We start from the raw sequence: 20351 nt of genomic DNA on the forward strand, positions 1-20351 counted from the left end.
ACGCGCTCGGCCACGGCTGGGGGCGGCCGGGTGCGGCCCAGCCACGCCTCGAGCGCGTGGAACAGCTCCAGCTCGTCCTGCAGCACCAGGTCCGAGCGCGGCAGGAGCTGCGCCAGCAGCTCGGGGCTCACGGCGCCCCACTCTGCGCTCGCCGCCACGGCCGACAGGTTCCAGGCCAGGAACTGCAGACAGCTCTGCCGCAGGGCCTCGTCCCCGGTGTTGACGGCGTAGTGGTACCAGCCCACCGCAGGGCCCGCGCCGCCCGCCAGGTGCGCGCGCATGTAGTCGGCCACGCCGCGCTGCAGGGAGGCCACGCCGTACTTGGTGGCCAGCCTGTGCAGGGGGATGGCCTGGGCCAGCAGCACGGTCAGCTCCCCACAGTAGAGGTACCTGCGGGAGGGGCACGCAGAGATGGGGCAGGGGCAGGGCAGGGCAGGGCCGGCTCTGCCCCCACCCCACCCCACACACACACCCCAAAGGGGACCCAGCCTGGGGTGGAGAGCACTGTGGTCAGGGGTGCACGCGGAGCAGTGGGCCCTGAGGCTTCCTGTCTTCCTCTCAAGGACCGTTTCTCGTAGGGACGTGGAAACAGCATGTAATTAGTTACTGAGCATCTACGAGGCACAAGACAAAGGAGGCTCCTGCCATCGTGGGCTTTACCACCCTGGGCTCAGACCCATACTGCACCTGCAAGTGGGCAAGTCACGTAACTTCACTGAACCTTATGCTAATCATCCGGGAAAGGGGGTAACAGGGTCATTGTGACAGTTGGGGAAGAGCGAACTGGACTTGCTACAAAGCAGGCCATCGGCACAGGTTAATTCCCTCCACCTTCCTCCTCTTCCCGCCAGCTCATCTTTCTCACTGGATCTTTTCTGTTGTGGGTCTTGCTTGCTTACTTCCTATCCCCATCTGCTCCCATCACTCTGCACACCCTTCCTGCCAGGTCCCCACCAGAGCTGCCCACAGGCGCACCAACACCCACGTCTTCCCTTTCCCCTGCATTTTAGTCCCACTATTTTCCTCTGGGAATAAAAGATGGTTCTCAGCCTCCCTTAGAGAGAGCATGGCCATGTGACTAAATTCTAGCCAATCAGAGGTCAGCAGAGGCACAGGATGGGGCTCCCGAAAGGCTGCTTTGATAGATCTGACTCTTGGGGAGAAGACCCAGTGCCCTTCTGTGTTAACCCTCTTCCGACTGCCTGGCATTCTGCAGCCATCTTGTCTAAAGCGTTAAAACAGGGGCGCCTGGGTGGCTCAGTCAGTTAAGCGTCTGCCTTCGGCTCGGGTCACCATCCAGGCGTCTAGGGATAGAGCCCATGTGAGCTCCCTGCTCAGCAGGGAGCCTGCTTCTCTCTCTGCCCCTCCCTCCTGCTCTGCTCTCTCTCTCTCTCAAATAAATACACAAAAATCTTTAATAAATAAACCATTTAAACAGGGTTCCTTTCTCCCACAATAGTGTGAATGGTGCCCCCTGTGCGGCCCACCGGCTGGGAGCGGGGATGGGAGAGAGCTGCTTACTCCCCCTGGCCCTGCTGTTCAGAAACCTGGTCAGACACTAAAGCCACATGGAGGCTTTAAAAAAAAAAAAAAATTAAAATTAAAAAAAACAAAACAAAACAAAAAAACAAATCACTGCTGGGCCCAACCCCAGACCTGCAGCTGAAGATCCAGAGCGGGATCCGGGAATCTGCAGTTTTTAAAAGCTCACAAGACCAGGTTTGGAAACAGCTCTGAGAGCACTTGGCAACTGGCGTCAAGGCACACAGAGCTTGCAGGCAAAGGCCAGGGAGTCACGCTGCAGCTCGCGGGAGGGCAGCGGGAGGAGGGACGAATATAAGGCGGAGGCCCCGTCATCCTGATGACCTCTGGGGGATGGACAGAATGTCCTCTGAGGTGCCCACGCTGCTGGGACCCCTGAGCTGAGAAGCCAGGGCCTCGGAAAGGGAGGAAGCCCCCCTGCTCCTCGCCCACCTAATGAACTTGTCGAAGACAGCAGCACAGTCCCGGGGCTCCTGCAGCACCACCTCGCTCTGGTTACTCAGCAGCTCCCGGAACAGCTCGCTGTGCAGGCCGAGCAGCAGGCGGTGCGTGTGGAAGACGCGGACCTCGTCGGTCCCCGCCGCCTGCACCCGCAGAACCACATCGCTCGCGTTCCCCTGCCGCAGCAGCTCCTGCAAGCGGTGGAGCAGCGTCTGGGAGTGGTTGATGGAGGTGCCCGTGGCCTCGCCGCTGACATCGGCTCTCTGAGCTGCGGCGGGAAGGAACACGGCACGGCTGAGAAGGCGCCTGGGCCCGGGGGGTGCCAGCCAGGGGTGCGGAGGGACCCGCTGGAGGCGCGTGTGCTTGGGTGCGGGCGGAGGGCAGGCGGGCCTGGGGAGGCCACGTGCACTCCTGTCTGTGCCCGTGGAGCCCACGGATGCATGTACGCACGCGCGTGTGTGTGTGCACGCGCACAAGCACTTCCCGGGTGGGGAAGCTTGTCAGCCTGACCCTGAGCAGCCCCTGAGAGGAGGCTCCTACAAGGGGGGAGAGATCGTGAACCAGTGTGGGACAGAATGCTCCAGAACTGGTCTCCATGACGCCAGAGAGCCAGGCAAGGGTTGAGGAACCCGCCCCTCACCTCCTGAGACAAGCACCTACCAGCTCCTTCAACGGGCATGCAGTGCACATACCAGCACTCTAGTGTGGGATTGTGATGAGTAAGGAGGTGACAGTAGTCAGGATAGGGCGACTTGAGGGGCCGAAATGAGGGATGGCTCCCTGAGGAAGTGACGAGAAGGCGCCAGCCAGAGGACAGGCACCAGCCCTGCACAAGCCCTTAAAAAGGATGGGCTGGGGGTGCTGGGAGCAGTGGGGGGGGAGGCAGAGCATGAGAGGAGGCTGCCAGCAGGAGGGGAAACTGTTTCCAGGCCCAGCTGCCCTCCTGGGTCCTGCCCTCTGAGACTGAAGTCCACTGGCAGCAGGTGGCTTGTGGGGGACCAGAGAAAACACAGAGGGCGAGCTGGTGCTGGAAGGGGACTCTCACGGCCCCTGTGTCGAGCCTGCCAGGATGGCCACCCTGGGCCCTTCTCTCGTGTTTCCAGGGATGCCGTGAGGGTCAGATGGGGACATGCACTCTGTTACAGAAAACTCAGGCACAGAAAACGCTGCCGGCAGCTTCCCCGAAGAGAGGACAGTGTGAGGAGCCGGGGACGGAGACAAGGTGGGTGTCTGGCGGCAGCCCACGAGCACCTGCCCCAACACACACACGCGCACACACACACACGGGCCCATGTGGACTACCAGAGAGAAGGCTCACGCGAGAGCAGAGCATCTGCGTGTAAGAGACAGGGAGACAGGGAGAAGGGGACGGTGAGAGGTGGGTGGGCGGTTAATTCCCCAGCCCCACCTCCCCAAGCTGTCTCTTTGAAGGACCTGGGACAATGGACAGTGGAAGGATCTTCTTGTCCGTAAGAGCCCCGCCTGCCTCCCCAGTCCTTCTTCCCTCTGAGGCAGGCGGCCCTCCTCTGTAGAGCTGGGCACCGCCCCCTCCCAGCCCGTGCAGCTAGGGCCGAAAGGTCCTGCCCCTCTTCCCTGCCCTCCACCCCCCCCACTGCCCACTCACCTGCTCGAGTGGCCAGACCCACCAAGGTCAGGATGGCCCAGAAGCTGGCCCAGGACCCAGGCTTGGCAGAGCCCAAACGAAGCATCTTTGTGCCCTGCCCCTGAGCTCACTGGAGGGACAGGGAGGCCCAGACCACTGTGCTCACATCCCTCCTCCTTATATAGGATTCAGCACAAGGGGATGGCACCCCCTTCCCAGCCAGCTTCCCTCCCCCCACCCAGCCTCTGCTGAGGATTGGTGGAAACTGGCCCCAGCTGTTGCCCAGGCAACCACTTAAGCCAGAGAGTGGCAGCCTGGGGCTATTGTGCTGCCCATGGGCCCCTGAGGGGGACAGATCCGGCACCCTCCCCCACATCTTCCACCACCCAACAGAGCTAGTCGTTTCTCTCCTGGGAGGTTTTAGGCTCTCCACAGGGCAGGCCAGGGGCTCCAGGACCTCTGGCAGCTGCTGGCCTGGAGGGTCCCCAGTCCCCTCCCCCAACCCCCAGGCCGTGTCTCCGTCCTGGCACAGAGCGTGCTTGGCAACATCTTGGCTAAAGTGTCATGGTGAGCGGCCTGCAAAGGAAGGGCCTGGAGGAGGAGAGGGAAGCAGTGGCTCAGGCCCCCATCCCTCCCCTTCTTCCGTTTTGGGGTGGGCTAGCTCTTCAGAAAGCAGGGCAAGGGTCTCAAATAGGGGCCCACGGGATAACTGGTATCACTTTCGTGTTTCTTGTCGAAGCATGTTCCTGGCCTGCTCTGGGAGGGTGATGGGTCTACAGAGAGGCCCCCTGGGGACTGTGACCATCCCCCCCCAGGATCAGGGGAACCAAGATGGCAGGGCTGGGCACAGAGAGTTACACGCCACGCCGTGCCCCTCTGCCTGGGAGGCCCTCTGCCCAGAGCAGGGCTGGCCCCCTTGCAAGAGGCTGACCCTCGGCAGACAGCCCACCCCTGTGCCCAAGTGGCACAAATCTGGGCTCGGGGACTAGAGATGCTGAGATGGGCACCTGTCTGCCTGTCACTTCCTTTAACTCGCCTCAGGTCTCTAGGCTTACCTCTTGGAAGGCTTTTTTTTTTTTTTTTTACCAGTTTCTCACTTCCAAATGTAATGTTTCCCTTCCCAGAGTTCCAAGGAGACACAGAGCAGACCCGGCATCCCACCCTAACTGTAGGAGAAATTGAGGCAGAGAGCCAGGTCACAGTCGTGGTGGGGTCAGTGCGGAGGAGCGCTCTTCCAAATCCAAAGGAGTAGAGAAAGGAGAGTGGGGTCTAGAGCCCAAGGGGAGTGGGTGGGTCCATGTGTCCTGTTGAGACCTCACCTTTTTGGGGAGCAAGTGGGGCCTGGCCCAGCTCTTCCTGGGATGGACTCCTTTAAGCTCGATGAACCAATGGACCGAGAGATCCAGCTCAATTTCCGCCCTGAGGCTGGGTCCTTGACTGGGGTTGGAGCCTGCCCTCCCTTGCTCTCTGGATCCCAGGCACCAGCTCCATGCATTGATTTGTGCTCCCAGCTGGCCCAGAGACACCGACAGCCCCGCCCCCTCTCCAGAGCTGCAGAGAGAGCAAGAACTGGGTCTGGCACCTTCCTCGTCCGGGTTGGCAGACATGGAGCTATCCAGCCCAGCGGAAACCCCTCCCGGCTGCCCTGACCTTCACGCCTGGCTCCCCTCATCCAGATCCACCATCCCTTGGCTGCCTGCCTGCCCTTCCCATGGAGCGTACCACCTCCCCGGCCCAGCCCAGCAAGACAGAGCCTCGGCGTGATGGGGTTCCGGGCCTCTGAGAGCATCGCTGCTTCCATATGCAATTCTTTTCGGGAGGAACATTATCCATGATAAAGAGACGTTGGTAAGAGAACCCACTACTCAGAAGACCGGCTGTCGGTAAACTCTTCTTAACTCTAGCCTCCTTGGGGCTGCATCTGCCTTTCTAGAAGGTATAGCCCCTTGTGTTGGAATCTCCTGTGCTCTACTTAGAAGCCAGGACGCCTGTATTTTCTAAGCACGCTGGGTGATTGTCATGTACACTCCAAGCTAAGATTTACTCCCGGAGTTAGATGCCTGCCACTTCCAGTGTGCAGGGATGGGAGGACCCAGATTCCCGAGAAGACTCAAAGGGTCACCTCTGACCCCCAACTCTGAGAGGCCCCAGCTCCATTGTCCCTGAACCTCCTCTACCGATTTAGAAACTGACTTTCCAGAAATAGGCATCCTCTGTTCTCGGTTTCTTAGTCTGAGAGTTGTTGTGCATGCAGGCATGCACACGTATGTGCGTGCGTGTGCACGTGAGAGTGTGTGTGTGTGTGTGTGTGTGTGTGGAGTCTTGGAGCAGGAGNCTACCGATTTAGAAACTGACTTTCCAGAAATAGGCATCCTCTGTTCTCGGTTTCTTAGTCTGAGAGTTGTTGGGGTGCATGCCTGCATGCACGCACACGTATGTGCATGCGTGTGCATGTGAGAGTGTGTGTGTGTGTGTGTGGTGTGTGAGTCTTGGAGCAGGAGGAGAAAGGAGGGCATTTGCCCTGCACAGCCGTTAAGACAAGAGGCTGTGAGACACTCCGTTTTATTTTGCCCTGTGGTTCTGGAAGCTCCATCATTCCTTGAGAGCAAGTCTGATGAGCTCACAGGCTAGAACAATTCCCAGAGAGGACAGCTACTTCCTGCCCGAGACAAAGAGTGTTTATGACCTAAGTGACTCATCTGAGATCTCACGGCAGCCGGGATTCAAACACCACTTTTCTGCTTGCCTTTTCTTCCCAGGACCCTCCACTGGGTCCCTACATGGGAAGCTATTTCAGACAGATATGTTCCCCCCTGGGCAATCTCTAGTCTGTAGATGCCACTGAAAATTCTTGCGAGCTCAGGGAAGGATAAAGGTTTTCTGAATGTGCGGAAGGGGTGATGAGACCCTGGATGGGGGTAACACCCACCCCAGAGCGGTGGGCCCCCCGACCCAGCCCGACCTAGAGTGGGGTAGGGCTGGGACTCCCTTAGGTCTGGAACATCTCCCTTCCTGAGCTAGGGTGCCTTCAGACACTTAGATTGGGACACAGGGGATCCTGAGTTTAGGTTCCAGGCCCGTGTACTCAGGGGAGCACACTAATAATAAACAAGAAGGAGTCTTTCCCAGAAGTAAGTCACAGGCTGCTGGAAGCTTCCGGGAAGCCCGGCTGTGCTGTCACAGTGGCAGATCCACTGTCCCGCCCCAGCACCGGCAAGCGCACTCTTCCCCCGACGGCAATGCCCCTCCCTTTCTGAGTGCTCGGTCTGACCCGTGTCCCCTTCCTCCCTAAAGCCTGGGCTCACAGTGGCCTCTTCCTGCCTGTGCACCTGTTCTTCAGGGGAAGGTTGTGTGAGGCGGGGACAAGCGAACGGCTCTGGGGAAGGAACAGACCTGAGTTCAAATCCCCACTGCCACACGGTGGCTCTGCGGCCCTAGCCTAGTTGCCCAACTTCTCTGAGCCTCCGTCCCCTCTTGTATGAATGGAGGTCACCAAGTTAGCTCGTGGGGCTGCCATGAGGGTGACAAGTGTAAGAACAAGAGTTAAGTGCTCAGGAGACGTTGTCGGAGCCCCTCCCACACGCTTGGTCTTTTTGACTTGACTGTAAGCAGCGCCTCGTTCACCCACAGCCTCGTGGTGCAGGCAGGTGGTGGCCTGGGGAATTTTCTGTGCTTCTTGCATTCTCTGGGGCTGGGGTCCCAGACACGGCCTGGGAATCTGAGTGGGTCGTGTCTGTTCTGGTCTCTCTGTGCCCCCCAGAGGACCTGGCCAAAGCCTGTGGGCTCTCGGTAGGCCTGCAGAGTCAGAATACGGCCACCAGGGGGCAGCAAGTCCCCTGTGATAGCCCAGGGTGGGTGTGAAGGTGGGAGTGGGGCTGAGGGTCCAGGTAGCCCCAGCCCCAGATGTGGGAGCCCAGAAGCCAGCTCTGCGACATTCCCAGAGATGGGCATGGGAAGTGATTCCAGGCTGTACCTCAGCTCTCCTCTGGAGTCGGGCCACACGTTTGTCCCTGGTGCCCACTGTGGGCTGCTCTGGTCACTTCCCCAATGGGGGTGGGGAGAGCCAGTGGGCACAGATTCCGGCCTCCCCAAAGCGCTCACTGCACCTGCTGCTGATTATTTGCCAGCGACTAATATTCCTGGGGGGGTGGTCCTTTTCACCAAGCCTAGGAAAACAACAGCTTATGGGGTCACTGGGTCTTGGATTCTCAGAGCGGCTAGCAGCCTGGTCAGGCCTCTCCTGGTGGTCACTGTCACCCCTGCACACGGCTTCCTGCCCCCTTCCAGGCCCAAAGCCCCCAGAGAGCCTGCTCCTCATCCCACTGCCTGTCACTGCTGCTACAGGACTGACTCCTTCAGACCTGGCCCATGAGGCCTCTCTCTAGATCTGGGCCCTGCCCGTCGCGGCCTCAACCCTGCACTGGTTCCCTCCTCTCTTTGACGCCACAGATGGGATCCTTCTGCCTTGTCCTGAAGTACTCACCCTCAGGATGTAAATGCCCGCTGAGCCCAGCCCAGGCCCCAGAGTGCCCTGGCGCACAAGGCAGCCTATCCAGAGACCCAGTCCAGCCCCCTCTTCGAGGCCTCCCTCTCAGCCTGACCCCTGCCTGTGCACCCTCGGGGATCCTGGTTTGCTCCAAGCGGTATCCACTGTAGAGACTCATTCCCCTGAGCCTTGGCCCCACCCTTTCCTTCCTCCTCCTCCCTCCTCCCACCACCCCACCTCTCTGCACTGACCGGCTCAGTCTCAGTGCTGCGGGAAGAATCGTAGGGCAAACCACCCCCTTGGAGAGCTGGTGATGCTGGGAGGGAGCTGCGGGGACCCCCAGAAAAGCCACGAGGTGACCTAGGATTCAGAACCCAGGAGCATGACGCTTAAGGGGCAGGAGGCAGGTAAAGTATCCAGAATGAGGTGGGAGGGGAGAGGACAGTGGCAGGCAGGTGAGGAACAGGTGAGGAATCGAGAGGCTTAATGCTGATCACCAATGAGCGGTGGATGGGGAAACTAGGTTTAGCTGGGGCGGGGGGTGGGGGGGGAACGACATCAGGGGAGGGCAGGGATGTCTGGGGGGAGGGCTTCAGCAGGAAATCCAAAGCTGGACCTAAAGTGGGGGCTGAGGAGAGCAAGGATCCAAGTAGGTGGTCACCTTACTCCTCTGGACTCAGTTTCCCCATCTGAAACCCAGGGCCATCCCAGCTCCAGTAGTGCTAACCTATAAAGAGGGCTGTTCTGTAGGGAGGAAGAGCAGGAAACCTAGTACTGTCACTCCTGAGAGAGGGGGTGGCCGTTGAGTAGAGCCAAGTGGCTGCCGTGAGTCACCGTGGGTGTGAATCACCGAGGCTGCTCACTAAAAACACAGCCGCCCAAGCCCCACTCTGGACCGCGGCTCAGACCGCCTGCAGCGAGGCCCAGGAATCTGCATGCTCCCCCCCAACTGTGCCGGCCAGCCTGTTTCAGGGGCCGCCCTTCCAGGCAGAAGACGCACCTCGAGCAACGCAATGGAGAAATAGTGTCCACGGCATCAAGAAATGCCACGGAGGACTTCTTCCCTTTAATGGGGGAGTCAGGCCGATGGGGGGTGGGCTGGGCTGGGCTGGACCTGGCGATAGAGATTGCCATTTGCTGGGCCTGATCGGGGCATGTGCAGAGAATAGGGGGGAATAAAGTTCTCAGGGGCAGGGGCAGGCTGGAGAGAGACCTAAAGCTCTCACCCGACCCTTCCACCTTCCCTAGCTGGCCCGCCACGAACGACCCTGCTGCCCACAGCCAACGGCAGTGGGCCAAGCCAGGAGTGGGAAGGCCATTGGCCGGAAGTCCCAGAGCGGTCTCTCTGTGTGGTGGGTGTCATCCCTGTCATCTACTACAGCACCCTGCTGGGCCTGGGGCTGCCTGGTGAGTGGCAAGCTGGGCTCTGGGAGCTGGGGGTGGGCGGAAATGGGGGTCCTCCTTCGATGGGTGCCCATCCTCTGTGCTGACCCCGAGACCCAGAATCTCACACTCCAGGATACCCTTTGACTTTATAGGGTGATCTGGGTCTTTGGGGAGCAAAGCATGGTGGGGAGTAAAAGTGAGGGGCCAGGATTTGGGGTGTTCCATGGCTAAAGCCAAGGTTTCACCAGAAGGGACCCTCTGCTCCCCCCACCCCAGCAGTGGGCACTGTGCTAGGCTAAGTTCATGGAGGACTGCCCTCAGCTCGGTTGAAATCTTCCCCTACGGCCCACGGCTTCCGAGGGCAACAGAGCTAGGGGCAGGTGGGGAGGTGGGTGCAGGAAAGAACAGGTGGTCTCGGCCTTGGGGAATTACCCACCTCTCCGTATGTGTAGGGCAGAGGCCTTGCCCCCGGGGTGAAGTCAATGGCCTGCGGTGGATGCATGGATGGGGCAGGGCTGACCTGGTGAGCCTCCCCGATAAAGTGAGCTTTAAGAAGGGCCCGGAAAGAGAAAAAGAGAAGCCAGGGCCAGCCAGCAGAGAGGGACAATGATAATACCTTGGAAACACAGTCTAAGCAGCCCTTCTAATGCCTCTGCCTTCTGTGACCTCTGTCGCCATCAGTCAACCTCCTGACCACAGTGGCCCTGGCCCGGCTGGCCGCCAGGACCAGGAAGCCCTCCTACTACTACCTTCTGGCGCTCACGGCCTCGGATATCGTCACCCAGGTGGTCATCGTGTTCATGGGTTTCCTCCTGCAGGGGGCCGTGCTGGCCCGGCAGGTGCCCCAGGCTGTGGTGCGCTCGGCTAACATCCTGGAGTTTGCCGCCAACCATGCCTCAGTCTGGATCGCCGTCCTGCTCACGGTCGACCGCTACAGCGCCCTGTGCCACCCCCTGCAGCACCGGGCCGCCTCGTCCCCAGGCCGGACCCGCCGGGCCATCGTCACTGTCCTGGGCGCCGCTCTGCTCACGGGCATCCCCTTCTACTGGTGGCTGGACGTGTGGAGGGACGTGGACCCCCCCAGCATGCTGGACGAGGTCCTCAAGTGGGCTCACTGCCTCACGGTCTATTTTATCCCTTGTGGCGTTTTCCTGGTCACCAACTCGGCCATCGTCTGCCGGCTGCGGAGGAGAAGCCAGAGTGGGCCGCGGCCCCGGGTGGGCAAGAGTACGGCCATCCTGCTGGGCGTCAGCACGCTCTTCGCCCTCCTTTGGGCACCCCGGATCTTCGTCATGCTCTACCACCTGTATGTGGCCCCCGTCCACCGGGACTGGAGGGTCCACCTGGCCTTGGACGTGGCCAACATGGCCGCCATGCTCAACACGGCGGTCAACTTCGGCCTCTACTGCTTTGTCAGCAAGACTTTCCGGGCCACCGTCCGAGAGGTCATCCACGATGCCCACCTGCCCTGCACACTGGGGTCACGGCCAGAGGGCGTGGTGGGGAACTCCGTGCTGAAGCCTCCAGGGCCTCCCAGAGGGGCAGAACAGTAGAGGCAGGGCCCGGCCCGGGTGCTTGCGGGTGGCTCAGGGCTGGATTTACTGCTGCCTTTGTGCTGTGCCCACAAAACTTTGTCACCCCCCTCCTCTGCAATCCGAGGGCGGGGCGGGGGAGGCTCCTTCCTGGGGGGGCGGCTCCCCAGGTGCGGGGGCATCCAATTTATCCAGCTCTCCCATTAGCCTCACCGGCAATTCCCACTTCCTGGCGCAAGGAGAGGGCTCTGCTGGGCACAGGCTAATAGCGTCAGCTGCTCTGGGCATTCCTTCGGGAGGGACAGTTCACCCCGCACGTGATGAAGGCTGGATTAACGTGGCTTGGATGAATGAATGAAGGGCAAGATGGGTGGGTGGATGGATGGACAGACGGAGGGCTAAGAATCATTTCCAGCTCCACCCCTCCCCCACCCCCCAGAGCCTACCTCTCACTCCCTGAGTCATCACTTCTCTGGCTTCTAGTGGCAAGGCCAGGATGAAAGGAAGCCATCGGTAGGATCCCAGGTATATTCGAGGCTAGGGGACCCCAATCTCTTGGCCCAGTAAGGTGGGGGGGGCTGCTTGGGAAAAGAGGTGATCTTAAAGCAGACTAGATGTCCCTGCCCTGGGGCAACACCACCCCTTGAGTCCTGCTTCCCTTCCACTTAACTCCCTGCCCTGGGGCCAGAACAGGGTCAGGGACCCAGAATCGCCCTAGGGTTTTCATTGTTGCTGCTCTGGAGACAGGAAGTGCCCTCTCAGCCCCAGGAGGGGGGATGGGAAGGGAGGACTCAGCCCACTCCACTTGGAGGAGGGCCTCTTTCTCCACCACCGGGAGGAAGTCCCAGCAGATCAGGGTGGGGGTGGGGGGGGTGGCTCTGCGTGGCCCCTCCCAGCCTCTCCTGGGCCCCTGTCTCCTGTCCGCCAGGGTGCCAGCCGGGAGAGGCAGCTGGGAGAGATTAGCAGATGGACCTCCCACCTGCTCTGGGCTCTGGGTAAACACATTAGCGGCTGCTTTCTGCTTCCCAGTCAGTCAGCCTGAGCTAACCTTTCCCCTGAAGGGGAGGTCCAGGCCGGGGCCCACCAGCGCCCAACCCCTTAGCGGGATGGCCTAGCAGAAAGAGCCAGAAATACCTGGGGCACACCGTTAGTGCAAAATAAATGCTTGGCTTTCCTCTTCTCCCCGGAACAGGGGTGTCCAGGGACCTTCAGCAATACCCAAGAGGGGAAAAGGCAGGCCCTCCATCCTTTATCCATAATTCTAAAGAGCTCTGAAAACCAAAACATCTGTCCCAAGTTTGCCACGGTCACATTTAGTGGCAAAACCTGACCTGACCTGCGGCAGGATGGGGGAGTGTAGACACAGTGGTTCCCAGCCGACTCTCTGCGTGTGTGGCTGCTGGAACCGAGATGAAGTGCAGGGACAGGCCACGTGTGACCCTTCTGTGTTCCGAAAAGTTCTGAATTCTGGGACACATCTGGTACCGAGTTCAGAGAGGAAGGGGGTCCCCCAGGCACCATGACTGCTGGCAGAGCGGGATCCAAGCTGACCCTCAGTGCGTTGGGGTCACGGAGGGTCCCCCCATGGGCACACGGATACGGCTGTGGGCAAGAGTGGCTGCACCGGGGCTCCCTGCCTTGTTTTAGAAAGGGGGTGTGCAAGGGCAGGGATCCTGGGGAAGAGCGGGCCTTTAGAGGTTGGGCCAATGCTTCCCAGCCTGCTGGAGGGGCCCAGTCTGCCTACAGAAGGAGGCACTGGGAAGAAAGGTGCCTTTCTAATGCAGAACCAAATGGAACACCGTGAAGGAGGGACCTTCCTCCCACTCTAAGAAACCTCTGAGAGCCCGTCCAGTATCAGGAAAGAGCATTATCGTGCAAGGCGGTGCTGTGGCTGGGGTGAGACCAATGACAGGACCCTCTCAACTGGCCAGTGGGCTGTGCTCGAGAAGACCCTTTCACTCACCTGTTTCCGAGCACTGACGCAACCAGGAACTTCCAGAAACAGGTGGGGAGGCTCTGTGGAGGCAGGTAGATTTTGCACGAGGTGGGGGCGTGGAGCCACCAGAACCAGGGTGTTAATATGAATGTGACCTCACGCGAACCCACAGGCTGGAGCGACAGCAGTTTTTCCAAACAACCCTGTGTCCTGAGTATGTCACCATTTTACAGACAGAGGAAATGGGAGCCGGGAGAGGGGACATGCTGAGCATGTGGCCCTCCGCTCATGGAGAGCCGGTCTTTGCCGGTTCCTGCCCCTCCGCGCGCCTCTCAGGGGCTCAGGGGCAGCAGACTGGGGGAAGGGCAGCTTCAGGGATGCCTTGTGTCACTTACAACTGTTTGGTCCTGGACTTACCAGATTTGGAAACCACAATCGTAGTTTCCTAATAAGATGGATTGAGCAACAGTTCCTTTTAAAGGTCTTCCTAACCTTGAACGAAATGCAGAGATCATCACTTTGATAAGCAGATCACTGACATGTGGAGTATTATTAAAACCGCTCTTGCAGCTGCCTTCGTGCATTTTTACTATTAACTCTCAACGGCTTCAGGAAGGAGGACGAGACTACGGTGGTGTGGTTCACCCTTCTCTCCTTCGCCAGCCCGTCTGCAGAGTCCGCTACGGACGGTCTCAGCTCCACACGGAGCCTACCTCTTAGTTCAGCAAAGTTTTCCTTATGTTCTGACTCCTGATTGGGATGCTGGCCCCCTTTTCCCTTGTGCTCTGGCAGGAGAGCAAATGTGCTGTTGGCCAGGCTTCCTGGGTCCCCTCTGCTGCGTCCACTGGCCCCAGAGCATCTCTGTCCTGCCTGGGCTCAGAGCTTGCCCGGCTTTCCAGCGTTGCCCGCGATTCCCTGCTACCTGCAGCCACATCCTGCATTCTCCCACGTGGGTGTCAGCACTCGGGGATTCCAGGGTGTCCCCACCCCCCCACCCCACTGCCTCTGCTGGTTTACTTCCAGCTCCCTCTGGCTTTCCCCTTAAGGGGCTCTACTGCTCTTTCCCTTTTCTTTTTGTCCAAATAAAGAGGCACACAGCTGTCCCCATCCTCCCAGGGTGGGGAGTGGGAGCGGGCAAGATGGGGACAAGGGGAGAGACTCTAGGAGGACCTGCTGTTTTCAGCAACCAGGCTGGGGAGGGGTCCCCCCAGAGAGCAGGACTTACTGAATTAAGCATTGAGCCCTTTGGTCAGTCAGATGATAAGATGTGGTGGCAGGAACAACGGGATGGCCTTTGACCCGGGAGTCTTGGGGATCTTGGCTTTCCCACGCCCAGCTCCTTTGTCAATGGTGAAGCTCAAGCCCCTCAGAGGGTCTGGGAGCCCACCCCCTCCTCTCGCCTGTCGCTATGGGCTCCGACAGCAGGGGGCGCTGCAGGACTGGCCGGATGGGAACTGACCCGCAGGGCTTTAAGCCAGATTTGTAGAAAGATCCTAGATACTGTAAAGAAAGTGTGCCTGCCCTGGGGCCCTCGGCCAGCGTGGGGAGTGGCTGGGTGGGAGGGCACGCCAGCTGCCACGCTGGTGTTGGTAAGCCCAGAGGGCCCACAGGTCACTACAGTTTTCCCAGATCATTCNCGTTTTTTTCCCCCCCCCCCCGCCCCGTCACTCCCCTCCACCCTGAAGCCACGCCAGCTGCCACGCTGGTGTTGGTAAGCCCAGAGGGCCCACAGGTCACTACAGTTTTCCCAGATCATTCTGGTGGTTGGAATGGTTTCCTGTGCATGGCACTGTGTGAAGGGCCCATTCATTGGCCTCCTCCCTCCACCCATGGCAGGGTCCAGCCAACCCTCCTGCTGGCCTCCTATTCAGTGGAACTGTTTTCCCTACTGTGGGGAGCTTATCCTTCCATCAGTGCCTCTGAGGTCCCACTCACCCCACCCTAGTCCAGCTCCACCTGGCCCCACCCCGCGGCCAGCGGGTCGTGGCCCTGGCAGCCACTTGGGCATTCACGGGACTCTGAGCCTTGGCAGCGGCCCCATGTGACAAGGATGGAGGGAAAGGGGCCGGGGAGGTGAGGAGGGAGGGAGACTGCCAAACCTCGCAGTGAGTCATGAGCAGAGGTGGAACTCAGGGTGGTTCCATCCCTGCCTGGAACCTTCCCTGGAGCCCGCTGAGTTCCTGCTTCTGGTCACAAAGTGGGAGGGAGTCTTTTGCCCGCCCCACCCCTGCCAGCCCCACTGACCTCACCAGCCTGCAGCCCCCCATTCCTAGCTAGGACAGCCTGGTGGGCCTCTGAGAGCATAGGTGGCGGGCCTAGGCTGGGGCTGCCTTGCTGGGGTGCTCACCCACCATTTAGGGAAGAAGGGAAGGTGGAGGCTGATCCAGGGCCAGCCAGGCAGGAGACTCCCACTGCCTCCTGTCTGAGGCTCCTCCCAGGCCTTCACACCTCTGTCCCAAGTAGCCTGGAAAGGGGACCCCTGCCCCCCTGCCCAAGGAAGGTGGGCCACCTGCTCGGCACTGCCTCACCTTCTCTGTAAGAGGAGAGCTGAGTGGGTTAGGGCCTGACTTAGCCCCAGGCCACCATGAGATGAGCAAGGGAGCCCCCACCTGCCCTCCTACTGGGCAGGGATGGGGGGGGGGACCATGAGCGCATAGCTGGTCTCCTACTCACAGGTCCCTCCCACCGAGCCCTGACCCCAAGACCCCATCCCTCTGGCTTGCTGTGAGGGGCTGCTTGTCCGCCCACCCTCTAGCTCAGCCTGGGCAAAGGCTCCTTGCACACCCCTCCACCAGACTGCCCACCCCTCCATGGCGGCCCTCTGCTGGCTGCTGGAGGTGAAAGAGTTAACTGGTCTGTGGCCTTTCCTTCCCGGACTTGCCTGGATGTATATTTAGCAGGCAGAGCTAGGAATGCCAAGATGCCCTGGCAGCCCCTGATCTGCCACAGCACCCCTCGGAGGCTGGGGGGAGGGCCGTGCAGTGCAAGGAGGGGGCGCGGGTGCCACGGGGGTGGGATGGTAGAAGGGGAGAGGGTCCACTGGATGACAGGGGGCAGGGATGTGCGAGCTGGCTTGGAATGGTAGGCTGTGGCCGCACAGAGGGCCTCCGGGCCCAGGCGCAGAGGAGGGGAAGGCGTTGCTCTTTTTCCGTGGGAGAAGGACCCAAGTGACCCAGTCTCCCAGGGACGTGGGAGGATTGTTGGAGAGCAGGGCTGGGATCAGAGGGCTTCCTGGTGAGGGGCGATGGGGCAGGGCTTCTGGGAGAGCTCCTTGGACCACCTGCTGAAATGGCCCCAGGGCCTGGGGACGTGGGAACCAAGTGTCTGCCAGAGTGTCCCTCCTGGTCTGGGTGCCCACCCACCTGGCTGGAGGTGGCCAGAGACGAGATGGCTGGTGAGTGCCGGGCTGGGCACCGCACTGTCACTCCAGGACAGCGCACAGAGATGGTGGGGCTGGGGGCTAGGCCAGAAGAGTGTTTCCAAGGGTTCCCTCCCGGTGGGGCATCCCTGCCCACAGAAGGATGGGCTCTCACTTTGCCCAAGTGAACAGCAGGCCCTGCCAGAAAAGATCCAGGGATTGCCTGCCACCAAGACATGCCAGTTGTTACTGGTTTTAGTCTTAGTTCTCCTGACCAGGAGGTAGCACCCTTCTAGAATTTTCTGTGTCCCAAACTCTCATGGAGGCAACGAACCCAAACCCCTTCCCCAGAGTGTCCTCTTTACAAACAATGAAGACAGCTGGCCCTTCTCTGATACCAGTGCACTGAGTGACCTTGGGAAAGTCATTTCCAACCTCAGGGTGTGGAGGTTGGACTAGGTGGGGCCTGTGGTCCCTTCCACGGGCAAGCTCCCCAGCCCCAGATGCGGTACCTTGTAGAAAAGGTAGCATCTTCCAAGCCTTTCCCCCGTCCCAGGCTTGACTGTTGGAGGCACCACCTCATAGAATACTAACACTAGCAGCACCAGGCAGGGATTACTATGTCCATTTTGCAGATGGACATACTGAAGGTCAAAGAGGTTAAGTAATTTGCCCAAAGAACACACAGCTGGGGAGGGGGGTGCAGGCCTCGGATACGGGCCTGTTTATCTCTGGGCCCTGTGCTTCTCACCATTGTGCAAGGCTTGGGGAGATACTGGAGTTGGCAGAGAGCCCAGATCCAGAAGGGACGTGCGAGGGGAAGTCTACGCGTCCAAGTACACGCGAGCACGTGCCCCTTTATTCTAACTCTTGGAGTCAAGTGAAAACAGTGAGTAGTTTGGTGTAAAGTAGGAAAGCTGGGCTGGTGCTAGCCTGAAAGTTCTCTCTGTGTGGCAGGCCGAGCTTCTGAAAGGTTCTTAGGATTGTATTCTAGAAAGATCCCAGTGGCGGCACTATGGAGAATGGATCGAGGAGGGAAACTGGAGACCCCGAGACCAGTGGCTAGTCCAGGCAAGAGAGGGTGAGGCCAGGATGGAGGGGCCCAGATGCTTCTGCAGGGCCTGCTGAGTTTGGAGGAGACCTGGGGGAAGAAGGAGGGAATGTTCCCCCTTCCCACCACGGCCCCTGGAGCACTGCTAGGGTGAGAGAAGCTTCCACCACTACCTGAACTGGGGGCTTCGGCCCTCCCTGACCTACTGACCGTCCTGTGCCTGTGGGAACTTAGCCTGGGTCCAGGCATTCAGAAGCGTTCCTCTAGATGCTGGACATGTGCCCAGAGGTCATCTGAAGGCAAGGCGTAGTTGGGGATGGGCCCAGAAAGCCACCTGCCCTGGTGGTCCTTGGTAGCCGGGCCTTACTGCCCGAATCCCCGATTTGCTCATTCTGCCATAGCTGGCACTTCTAGTGCCAAGGACACTGGGGACTGTCCTTATGGTGCTTCCACGGCTGCATGGGAGGAGAACAGGCCTGGAGGAGGCCGCCCCCAGTACTGTCCCCATCGGAGCTCAGATCAGTGGCCTGGAGCAAGTTCAGCGGTGAGGTCAAGAGGCTCGAGCTGCTTCCCTTCCCAGGACACCTACTCTGGTCCTCGCGGGGAGCCTTCCTACCGGCAATCTTTCACCTTGCATTTCTAGAAGTCCTGGACTCAACCAACTCCCATGTCCCCTGACTTTGACCCCAGTAGGGGAATAAATGAAAGCCACCCACAGGAGAACCAGCAAAGGCTGGTGCTTTGGAGCTTGCTACGAGGAGTCCGCCACCATCACCTGTGCTGGACGGGGAGTCGAGGGGGACGGGGACCAGGAAAGCTGGTAGTGGAACAAATGGAAGACCTCAGTTGTGCCCTGATGGGAGGCTAGGGACCAGGGCCAGGGCGGCTGCAAGGGGCCCTAACTAGGCACTGGGCATCCTGCGTGATCGAGCAGTGAGATGCAGATTTGGTCTTCTCTGGTTGGTCCTAAGCAGGGAGAAGAATGGGGGAAGCTGTCGCTCATTAATCACATCCGGACTACTTGGGGCCCATTGTTACAGGGTTAATGTTTGACTTCTGGGGACCAGTTGCTAGAGATAGTTGTCTGGTGCCCTACACTTCTGACTCACAGCTAGCAGGCCGGCTTCCGGGGCCGCTTCCTGCAAACCACGACTGGATTCCTGAGCTGGTCGCTGCAGGATTGTGGGTCACAGTTCTATTTTTATAGATGGTCTGGCCATTGTCCATCTGTAGATTCAGTCTGTCACCAACAACCGGTGGGTATCAGCCCAGTTTTTCAGGCAAGCAAACCAGAAATTGGAAAGGTTAGGTGACAGCTCGGTCACGGAGCCAGTAAGTTTCAGAACTTGGACAAGAACCCACTGGTTTTGTGCACAACATTTTCCATCCAGTCTTCTGAAGGCAAGCTTCTGGCCACCTTGCCTCCAGCTCCTACCCTGATACTTTGTGCATGCTCTCCATAAATACTTATTAAATGAGTGAATACTCATTTTTAGGATGTCAGCAAGGAAATCAGATAGAAATGCAAAAACAGAGCGGGGGTGTCCTGGCTGCCGTGGCACCTGCGCTGAGAACGGCCGAGTTCCAGGCTCTCTCCTCTCTGGCATCCTATGGGTATCTCGCACTCCTGAGTTGAAAGTTGAAACTACAGCCTGAGACCTGTGGTTTCCTGCCAGTTGGGGCAGAAGGGAACCAGCCTCTGGGATACAAGAGCAGTCTGCCTGCGGGTCTGTCCACCCCACCGCCCATTCCACTGTTAATAATCCATGTACTAGGGATGCTGGTCCATCTCACTGATTGATAGGGGCAGCCAATGGTGGAGGAGGCTCCTTCCTCCCAGGATCTGGCCTGGGGGTGAGGCCAGGGAGGGGGACAGGAGCTTCAGGCCCTATGGATGGCAGAATTCTAAGGTGACCCCATGATCTCCATCCTTGTCCTCAAGAGTTACTCCTTGATTATTGTAGAGGACACTTTTAGACAACAGGCTCGAGCATTGGAAAGTCGAACAAGGCAAAAGGGCCCCACAGTGGCCACTGGGCAGATGCAAACAGCCTCATTAAGCCATAAGCCCTAACTGAGCAATGGGCTACTTACAACCAGGCACAATTCCTCAGTTACCAAAAAAGGGAAAATTCCACCTGTCCCCATACTCCCTCACTCCACCCTATAACTATAGCCCCTCGCCACCACCTCATGGTAGACAGACTCTCCTTTGCCGTCCTGCCCGCTGCCCCTTGCCGTGTATGCAATAAACTTCTCTTTTGTTCTGCCTTGGGGGAATTCTTTCACTGCTCCTGCCACTGGCCCCCACCCCATCGGGATGCCCCACAATTATTTTAAGTAGCACAGTGAAAGGGATTTTCCATATAGGGAAAACCACACAGCAGGGGAAGAGCAGTGGTCTGAGAGGTCAGGTGACCTGGAGGGTTGAGGTCAGACATCCTGGGAGGTCAGGCGACCTGGGGGTCAGGTGACCTGGCTGCCAGTGTGTATCCCATACTGGCCCCAGGCCCCGGGCCTCTGCAAGTCCCAGTTTCTGTATCTGCGAAGTGAGTTGCTGGCCCGAGTAATCTAACCCTACCTATTGTGATCTGGATTCTTTTGAGCCCAAGAGAGGCCAGGATTAAGGCCGCCTCCCCTGGGTTATGCTGGTCAGGTAGGTCAAGGTGGCTCCTTGGTCCCTTGGAAAGAAGCAGGAGAAATCACTTCTGAATGTGGCCACTGTGTGTGTGGGCCCCCCTCTCCCCACCACCGCTTCCCCACCTGTCGTGGCCCCTCCCCCGCCAGCCTCAGGTCCTCTCCCACCTCGAGTGGATGGGCCACACCTATGAAGGAAAGAGATTTTGGGTGAGCAACAGGTGTGGCTGTTGATTTTTCCAAGGGCTTGGTTCTGCCTTCTGAGGTCTGCATGCCCGAGGGCGCAAACACACACACACACACACACACACACACACACACACACGCACACACAAGGGGTGTGGTCACAACCTGACAGAGGCTTCTCAGACCCAAAGCC

At 59.2% G+C, this 20351-nt stretch overlaps 2 protein-coding genes across 2 annotated transcripts in view; one reads left to right on the forward strand and one right to left on the reverse strand.

The window, feature by feature from the left end:
• The window catches only part of BTBD17 (BTB domain containing 17), a 4795-nt gene extending 919 nt beyond the window's left edge, over positions 1–3876 (reverse strand). The window contains exons 1-3 of the mRNA XM_034640754.1: positions 3608–3876; positions 1975–2251; positions 3–390 (exon numbers count right to left, since the gene is read on the reverse strand). Coding sequence (XP_034496645.1) covers positions 3–390; positions 1975–2251; positions 3608–3692 — 750 coding nt within the window. The 5' untranslated portion in view covers positions 3693–3876. The remainder of the gene's footprint in view (positions 1–2; positions 391–1974; positions 2252–3607) is intronic.
• Positions 3877–7880: 4004 nt separating this feature from the next.
• Positions 7881–11833, forward strand: GPR142 (G protein-coupled receptor 142). Its single transcript, XM_034641040.1, has 3 exons — positions 7881–8479; positions 9321–9479; positions 10140–11833. Exons 1-3 carry the CDS (start codon positions 8455–8457, stop codon positions 11009–11011), a joined length of 1056 nt encoding a protein of 351 aa, XP_034496931.1. The 5' UTR covers positions 7881–8454; the 3' UTR covers positions 11012–11833.
• Positions 11834–20351: the final 8518 nt, after the last annotated feature.

Source organism: Ailuropoda melanoleuca, chromosome 13, assembly GCF_002007445.2.
Source record: "Ailuropoda melanoleuca isolate Jingjing chromosome 13, ASM200744v2, whole genome shotgun sequence".
Classification (NCBI taxonomy): Eukaryota; Metazoa; Chordata; class Mammalia; order Carnivora; family Ursidae; genus Ailuropoda; species Ailuropoda melanoleuca.